This window comes from Acanthaster planci, linkage group LG05 (assembly GCF_054643075.1).
Source record: "Acanthaster planci isolate LZ-2023a linkage group LG05, COTS_SCS, whole genome shotgun sequence".
NCBI classification, from domain to species: domain Eukaryota; kingdom Metazoa; phylum Echinodermata; class Asteroidea; order Valvatida; family Acanthasteridae; genus Acanthaster; species Acanthaster planci.
In genome coordinates this window covers 14,585,594-14,594,113 of record NC_141781.1, presented here as the reverse complement: position 1 = coordinate 14,594,113, position 8,520 = coordinate 14,585,594, and the positions used below count along the sequence as shown (strand labels likewise).

The following is an 8,520-nucleotide window of genomic DNA, read 5'->3' as shown; positions in this document are numbered from 1 at the left end:
TTTTCGCGTAAACGTTTTCATCGGCAGAGTTAGACTCGCCTGCCCACCGAATTCGACACTTCCACTTCCAGTACAAGATTTGACCGAAAAATCTCCTCGATCCGCTTTTAAAAGATACCAAATGAAAGGAAATTCATTTAGATCTTGGGTAGCATGTTTCCTTTAAAGTTGATCGATCAGAGGAATTTGTTTTGAAGTTTCTGGCCGATAAAGAGATCGATGTTATCTGCGAACCGTGATCTAAAAAGTTAAAAAATTACGTCATTGTTGCACAAACGAGCACCATATGCGCGCATAGTCAGTCTGGCGTCGTCGGTGGTTTGGTCCCCGACCTTATTAGAGGGCGCTGTTCATGATGATCACTCGCGAAACCGAGCTCGGACTGTCGGAGGGAAACTCAAATTTGTTTGGCAAACATCAGCAGTATTGATTTCACAGTTTCATGCACTTGACTTTTGTCATCTTATTTTGACGGCAACACGACCACTCCAGGTTCGTATGGCTTCCGAGGAAACAATATCAGGAAAGAGGTTTCCATCTTTTCCTACACTTCGCGCCCTGTGCTATAGTGTGTCGCCTAGCACTAGGCCTACCCTAGCCTCACTATACTAGTGTGGCACGGACTCTCACTCCCGATGTATCCTTAAATCGGGAGTGATCCGTGCCACACTAGTGGGGCTAGGCCTACCCCCACCCCCAGAAGTGTGGTTCTTTCCTATGCCTTTACTCAGGCTTTAGCACACTGTTCCTTAAACATGGAGGTAGTAAGGAAACAAAGTTCACTTTCTCAGACTAATTTCGTGTTGGTGTACTGAAAATTTTCGGCACACCCACTTATCGTGGGCGCAATTTCTTTTGCACACAGAGATGATCCTTAGCCTCTCCGCTTTCTTAGCGCCATTTATTGAATGATTTCACTCACGTTGTTCTGGTATTTTCCAGTCTTTTTGCCTTCACCCATTCAATCTCTCAATAAGGTCGTTGAACATTACGTCACTTGACTCCTCATCGTCTCGACGGCTGTTCCATGTCAAGACATATCCAACACGCGGACTGAGTGATAAGATACCACATGTACCAATGGGCTCTTCCAAAACTTTGGCAGCAGTTTAGATGTCTTGACATGGAACAGCCGTTGAGACAATACGGGGTCAAGTGACGTAATGTTCAACAACCTTATTTCAAAGATGGCGACTGTGAGAGCAAGCCCGTGAGATTGAATGGGTAAAGGCAAAAAGACTGGAAAATACCAGAACAACGTGAGTGAAATCATTCAATAAATAGTGCTAAGAAAGCGGAGAGGCTAAGGATCATCTCTGTGTGCAAAAGAAATTGCGCCCACGATGATAAGTGGGTACACCGAAATTTTCAGTATGCCGACACGAAATTGCGTATATGGATGTGTGGCTAAGGATGGAGTGGGAGAGAGAGTCCGTGCCATATTAGTGGGGCTAGGCCTAGTTTAGGTAATTTACAATATTTAAACAAGAAAACCACAATATTTTTAACCCAATTCTGCCAAAAGACAACTGCTCAGTCCAATCATACCATTTTGTTTCTCATCTGGTTACCTGACCCGGGCATTTTGGATTCATCAAAATCAAATCTCCATCCAGGTCAAGGAACCAGACTGCATTCGCTAATTTGTTGTCATTCACATCTCTTTGAGGCAGTCATGTACACTGCCATTTTACCCCAAAAGTTCTCTCAAAAACCAAAAGCCCTGTTCTCAATTCTTGAAATTCTTCTTGATGAAAGAGGACATCACCAACAATGTCAACCCTTACATGTACCTCTAGAAGTAATTTACGGGATTCATTGCGCACACCAGTCTTTCAGAGAGCAGTGCACATGAGGTACCCTATAGTTGTTGGGATAATCTGCCCCTTAACTCAAGGAGCTGGGAGTTCTTATTGTGTAATGCGTAGCTTAGCCAAAGATTGGCACAAAATTTAGAATTAATTGTGATTTCCCTTTACATCCAAACTTGGACTTCAAATCTACTTTGCCATGCCATTTTTCCGTACAGATCTTTGAGTTAACAAAATGCCGCGCACGCTCCGTCCTTCTCCGAGACGAGGTCGTGTGTTGCGTCCAACACAAGTGGACAACCTGGAGAACATCAACAATAACCATGGCAACAGCAGTGACCCTGATGCGGATCCGGATGTTGACATGAGCAAAATGAAGACGATTTTTGAGCGCACCCCCAAAATAGTGCCCTTTGCCACACCCCACCCTCCCCCAGCACAAGGAGGAGACGAGATGGGGAGCAGACGGGGAACGAGTACCTACGGTACTGTGAGAAACAGACTAGAGAAGACGCTACTGGGCGGAGACAGCGGGGATGAAGAGAGGCGTGTCAGTCCTAGCCTCAGACAGTTGAGGATGACACCAGGTACTTGCTTACAAAGCAGTGAGGCCAATCGAAAAAAGCAGTTTTGTTTCCCACTGTGTTGAAACAAATTTGAGTGGGTACAGAATTGAATGTTGAATTTGATTATTTGTCTTTCTGACGCATGGATGCAGTTCCTGAGTTTTTGAAATTGTTTCGGCAATTCCTACAAGCCAGTTGATCTGGGGTATAAGAAACTTTTGCTTCTCAAATCCAGGTTTTTGTTTTGGCTGCTGCAGGCAGAGCTTTGCAGAAGCAGAAAATACTGGAACGCAAGCACCACGAGGCCAAGTCACGAGCACACTCTCTGGGTGTTGGCGGGGGTGTCAGCCTCTGGCCCCAGATGGAGAACATGAGGCTGACTCAGCGAGAGGTAGCGGTGCTTGCTGCTGCGTCTCTCTTCCTAGGTGCAGGCGTTGTCCTTCTCTTTCACTACCTTCATGGTTAGTTTTTTTGTCAGTCAAAGTTTGGGTCTCATGATAGTCCTTAAATGTTGTAACAAATTGTGTGTTGTTCCTCAACAAGGCATTTGTCACAGTTGGAAGAAATGTGTTGCAGTTGGCAGCTGGACCTCAATTTTACGGCTCTGCTTAATGCATGAAAAGAATCTTTTCTAACCCATGCCCGAAAATTTTTTGCCAACAGTTTGCAGATTTTACAGATTAGCAAGGAATTTGAAGTTGGCTTGTGTGAATTCATACACCCTTGAGCTATAGATTTTGTGCTGACAGGGTTGGTTTTGCACTTGTTTTGTAAGCACAGAATGTTGGTAAGCACAGAATTTTGTGGGTGAGCATAGATATGAATTTGGATCTGAGCCTGACGGCAGATTGTACTAACCATAAGGACTGCTTAGATTGATTGGACCATTATCCTGCTGCATGCTTGATTTTGAAAAGTGAAATGGTTCATGTCAGAAGTGTAATCCATTACGGAAACTTCCAAATTCTTGTTATTAATCTGACCAGCTTTCCTACAGCAGGTTTACTTTTGCCTGTGCCATTTTCAGGGACAACATTGGACAGCCTAAGATCTTTCAACAAGCAGCTTGCTAAATTCAGTGTGGTGAACAAGATTGAGGCAACAAGTCAGGGGGACTTGGACAAATCTGTGCTAGCCTGGCACCTGGCTTTTACCAATCTTATGGTATGTCATTTATACCCAGCAAGAAATGAGACCGAGGGGTACCCCCCAACAAGTCCAATCCCTATACACGTTCCAGACTATTGTTACTTAACACATCCCCCCCAAGATGTCTGAAAGGAATTCCCCAGATTCCTGCGAGACAATGACCAACACAAAGCAGGGGGGGTTCTCTCCGTCTCATACCTTGCTGCATATGATGTCATTAGTGCCTCAGAACCACACAAGAGCCTGTATTCAAGCAGGATTTGCCCTGGGGTACTGATACATTTGAGGAGGTCAAACAAATTTTGCCAAAATTCTAGTGCCTAAACCAAACGTGAGTGTTTTCAAAAAGGCCTAAAATAAACTCTATACAGTATAGTAGTGTATTTACTCTAAATTTCCCAACTAAACAAATCGATCTTACATTCTGTGTCCCTCTTTATCATTGTGAATAATTTGAAACTGATTTGTTTCACAAGATCTGAATCATTTTGCTTTCTCCTGCCATCTTCGTCTGTTTTAAGTGTGAGGTGGCAAAATTCACCAGCAAAGCCTGAGCTGGTCACTAAAATCAGTGAGGTGGGTCGCCTCACAGTTGAATATCCAGGGTAAACCCTGATTCATAGTGAAAAGTGACTCGAAAATGACTGTTACTGTAATACAAACAAATCTTTGTTTATCATTACATAGCTGAGTTCTTTTCTGAGTTGCTTGTGTACAGTCACTGAGAGTGAGTAAAAATTGAGTATCTTTCTGGTGTTATTTGGCAGGACTCTATAAATATCGAATTTGACACCCGGTGGCCCAAGATCTTAGGAATGTACCACATGTGTGCGCTGGTCTACATTATCTGCATCTTTCTCCTGCTGTACTACCTGGCTGAGAATATCTTCACCACGAGTCGTCTGACGCCGTACAGGATAAAAGTGTGGTAAGGAGGGATTAGAGCGCTTACTACCAAGATTTGAGTGAGAGCTGAAGTGCATTTTGTTACAGTATAGGCTACCTGTAGCCCAGTTTGTGGTCACAGGGGCATACCCAGGATTATCGAAAGGGGGGGGGTTTGACTGCAGTGGGGGTCAGGGGACAAATCTTCCTCCAGAAACTTAAATAAAAAACCACATCAAATCCTGCAATCTGGTGCATTTGAAATGACAAATTCAGGACCTTAGTTTTGTTACTGTGTTGTTTGTTTGAAACTCAAATCGTCTCCCCTTCCCCCCACTTACGCCCTTGGGGCATAATTGCATTGTCTCATGAGTGTGTAGTCTGTAGTAATACAGTCGAACCTCGTCAATAAGAGGTTCTTCAGACTTGAAAAATTACCTCGTTATTACAGGAACCTTGTGTTGTCAGGAATGAAAACAATGAAAAAGAAAGGATCGGGACCCCAAAATTTCCTTGTTATAAGCAGAATCTTGTATTAACGGTGCTCTTATTAACGAGGTTTGACTGTATATTTATCAACTTTTGTCATTATTAAAGTTTCCTTTTGGCAAACTCTGATTGAATGTGAAATTTACAGAGGAGTGAGTTTACTACTTTTCAAGAAATTTATACCAGAATTCTGGCCGTGTAGAGGCTCATTCATTCAGGTGTTGTAACTTTTCACACTTTGTATCACCAAAAATGCAAACTTCACATAAAAAATGCATGTCAGGGAGATACAGTTGTTTGTTAGCTACTATAAGGCCTAGAAATGCACATTATGATCCTGTTGTCATTGGTACAAATATCTGCTGGATTTGTTGTTGATTTTGCTTCATCCCCAAGTCATCCCTGATAATTAAGAAGTTGATAAATATTTATATTACAGTACTGCTGACTCATACCATTAATCCACAGTTCCACACCCCTCAAAAAATCTGTAAGGATCCAACACCTGGTTTTTTGTATCAGTGGATTAAGAACTGAAATGTTTATGGAGATGCCATTGGATGTCATTGATTTTGAAAATGATTAGGTGGTCAAGTTTAGACGTTTGAATGTGTTCAAAACTCCTCAGGGTGTCTCTGCTGGTTGTGACTGGTACTTGGAGTTTGTTGATGGTGTACCTTCTGAGTCAGGCCCAAACTCTGGAGGCTAGAGTGGAGTCCAATGTACATGTGCTTAGCAACCATCTGGTGAGTTACTGCGAAAAGTCATTAGGCTAGATAAGTTTGACTCTCTGAGGACTTGAACCCTGAAGACCACGGGGCCTTGAGTCTGGTGCACCACCAACTAAATTTACTTGAAGAAATGTTGTGTCTAATTTGTACGCATTGAGAGAATGATAACAAAATGAATATTAAATGTACATTAAATTTGGATAATTAAATCGTTATTCCTCTTGTGTCTCTAATCTTTCGCAAATCTGCACTCATTTTGAACTAGGTAAAGTTTTGTTAAGAGTATAATTTTATTTACAGAAAATTTAAAACTTTTTATTAAAAAGAAAGATGTACATGCACTGGAAAAAAGTAAATGGTGGTTTTTACAAAGGTGTTGCACATATGAATGGAGAGTTTAATTTCTGCTGACTAAATTCATGTGATAATACTTTAGTGATAGTGACAAAAGAGGTAAAGATACTAAAATTAATTTTGATAATGAAACCGATACCTTACCTCATGGTAAGTATAAACGGTAATAGAGGAGAAATTACTTTTTAACTTTTAAAAAAAATTCTTTTGTTTCTTAATATTTTTGGACCTGTAGAGTGACTTTGTCTTCCTAGACCTGGACTTGGAACGTTATAAGAATGTCCTTCTGTACTGGCAGACTCGCTGCCTTCCCCCGACGACCTCCGGCATGCTGAGCATCATGGGATTGCTGCAGGTGCGAGATGTCTCCTACTACCTCCAGTACTACAGCTTGCCCGTACTGACTGCCCTGCTGACCCCAGTGGTGCGGCTGATTTTAGCCTTGAGAGAAGTCTACAGCACCGACTCCAGAAAGAATTAGAGCTTCAACCTTTGAAGCAACTCTGTTTACAGGCAAAAGAAGGAATCTCTGCATCTGTTCATCTTAGAATTGGAATGAGGCTCTTTTACCGGGATCCTTGCCTCATTGAAGGGATAATTATGTTAAAGCTACCTACGTAGAGCAAAAATACAAATGATTGTTTTAAATGTTGTGTATTCTTGCTTTCAACTCGTTCCAACACGGCAGCTCTGTGTACAGAGAAATGCTGCTTCATTGATGAGATCAGACAAGTTTGTGTTTAGAAACCAACTCACTATTAAAACCTTGAGAACTGATCAAAATCTACCTTATCCACTCCGAGCGGAACAAAAGAAGGTGTGTTTTTTGGTACTCACTGCGAAGGCGCGCCATGAGCGGCGCAAGTATATGCACGTTTGACGCGGAGCATGCTGAGTACGTGTAACTAATTTTAATACTCCAGCATATATAGTCTTTGCGTACACGCAGAACGTGTACAAGAACCGGTTTGTAACCACCTTTCTTTTCGCCGATTGGGAGTACACTTCAGCTCGGGATAGATACATGCTGACCACTAAGGGTTTTTAGCACTGCTTATAATCAGTCTTCTCTCTCCCTCATTAAGTTCATCGTGAACTGTTATTTGAGGGGGAAAGTTGGAAATACAGAATTCATGTAAGTGCTCATTTTGTCAATTGCTTTTTAGAGCAAAAAGTGCAGAGGGACAGTACTTTTCAGTAGGAATAATTGAAAGGTAATCTTAGTTTTACCTTGTATCTACACCTAAAAGAACGAAGAGTGCCATGCATAAATTAAAGCAGGATTTCATAGTGGGAGCCTGATGTATTGTCAGGGTTGTCATGCCATCAGGTGCCGATAAGTCACTGATTTCCCTGAGTAAGAACTGTAAAAAGTACAAAGGAATTTTTGAGTGAATTACTTGGCATATGATTTGATAATTTACTATAGGAGTTGCAAATTGCATAAAATATGACAGATTAAATGACAGTATAATATTCAAAACTTGTGAATATACATTACGCATTTTTATTGCCTCATAATTGTGTAATATTTCACCATGCTACATTGATTTCAACCTTGATTTTGCCAGTATAAAAGCTATGTTTGACAGACCAACAGTCATTATTTCATGTGACAATTATCAATGACTGATTTTCAAAATTAAACAGATTTCTCACTGTACTCTGAAGGTTGACATAAAAATTGAAACAGTGCTTACAACAAAAGAGCACTATGGGCATTCGATTGTGGAGGAGCTGACATTGGTGCATATTTTTCATACTTTCACCGTAGCATGGTTAAATTTTCATCATGCTGCATCAAAATGCCATATTTCCCTCGCAGGATCACTGGATCAGTGGTGAGATTTGTCAGGATTTTTCCCGATTTCAGGATTTTTCAGACAATCTGTTTTTTAAGTTTGTCATTGAGGTGTTTTGACGTGTAAAAGTTGGTTTAGAGCGCAAGAAATGGGCCCTTAGGCAGACACAAATGTATACCATAGAGCCTATGCTGCTGCTGCTGTGTGATTACATTTTTCACTCTTCTCCAATCTCACCCTTGGGATGCACCTATGTGTTCACCTGTTTCATTAATTGACCAAGATTTGATCATTAGTATTAAATGTATTGAAACTGGCCCGGGTGATTTTGGTGACAACAAATTTGGTGTCCCTCTTTACATTGTGATACTTGTTTGCCTGTTATTACTAAGAGTGAAGACATACATATTTAAATGATTCTAGCAGCTCACATTATAGAACTTTAACCTAAATATCCGGTGACAAAGGATGAAATATCTAATATTAATAGTTTGCGGTTGTACGCGTGAGGGGACATCAAATTGCAACATTTTGGAATGTGTTATGGGGTCTTAACATGTCAAATACTATAACTCCTTTAGAAATGACCCTTTATTTATATTAAAGCAAGTTATTAGGATTTGGAATGACACTTTATTTAAATGATTTAGTGACTAGCTGAACAAGATTCGTAAGTGACATGTTTCGTGTGTAAACAAGATCTACGTACTGTTTCCGTTTGGGGTCAAAATGT

At 41.1% G+C, this 8,520-nt stretch overlaps 1 protein-coding gene across 1 annotated transcript; it reads left to right on the top strand.

Moving 5' to 3' along the window:
• Window positions 1–336: 336 nt before the first annotated feature.
• On the top strand, window positions 337–8,418 carry LOC110977291 (uncharacterized). Its single transcript, XM_022231277.2, has 7 exons — window positions 337–492; window positions 2,030–2,398; window positions 2,635–2,838; window positions 3,405–3,541; window positions 4,294–4,454; window positions 5,529–5,646; window positions 6,221–8,418. The coding sequence occupies exons 2-7, from the start codon at window positions 2,047–2,049 to the stop codon at window positions 6,464–6,466; spliced, it is 1,218 nt and encodes a 405-aa protein (XP_022086969.2). The 5' UTR covers window positions 337–492; window positions 2,030–2,046; the 3' UTR covers window positions 6,467–8,418.
• The last annotated feature ends 102 nt before the right edge of the window (window positions 8,419–8,520 follow it).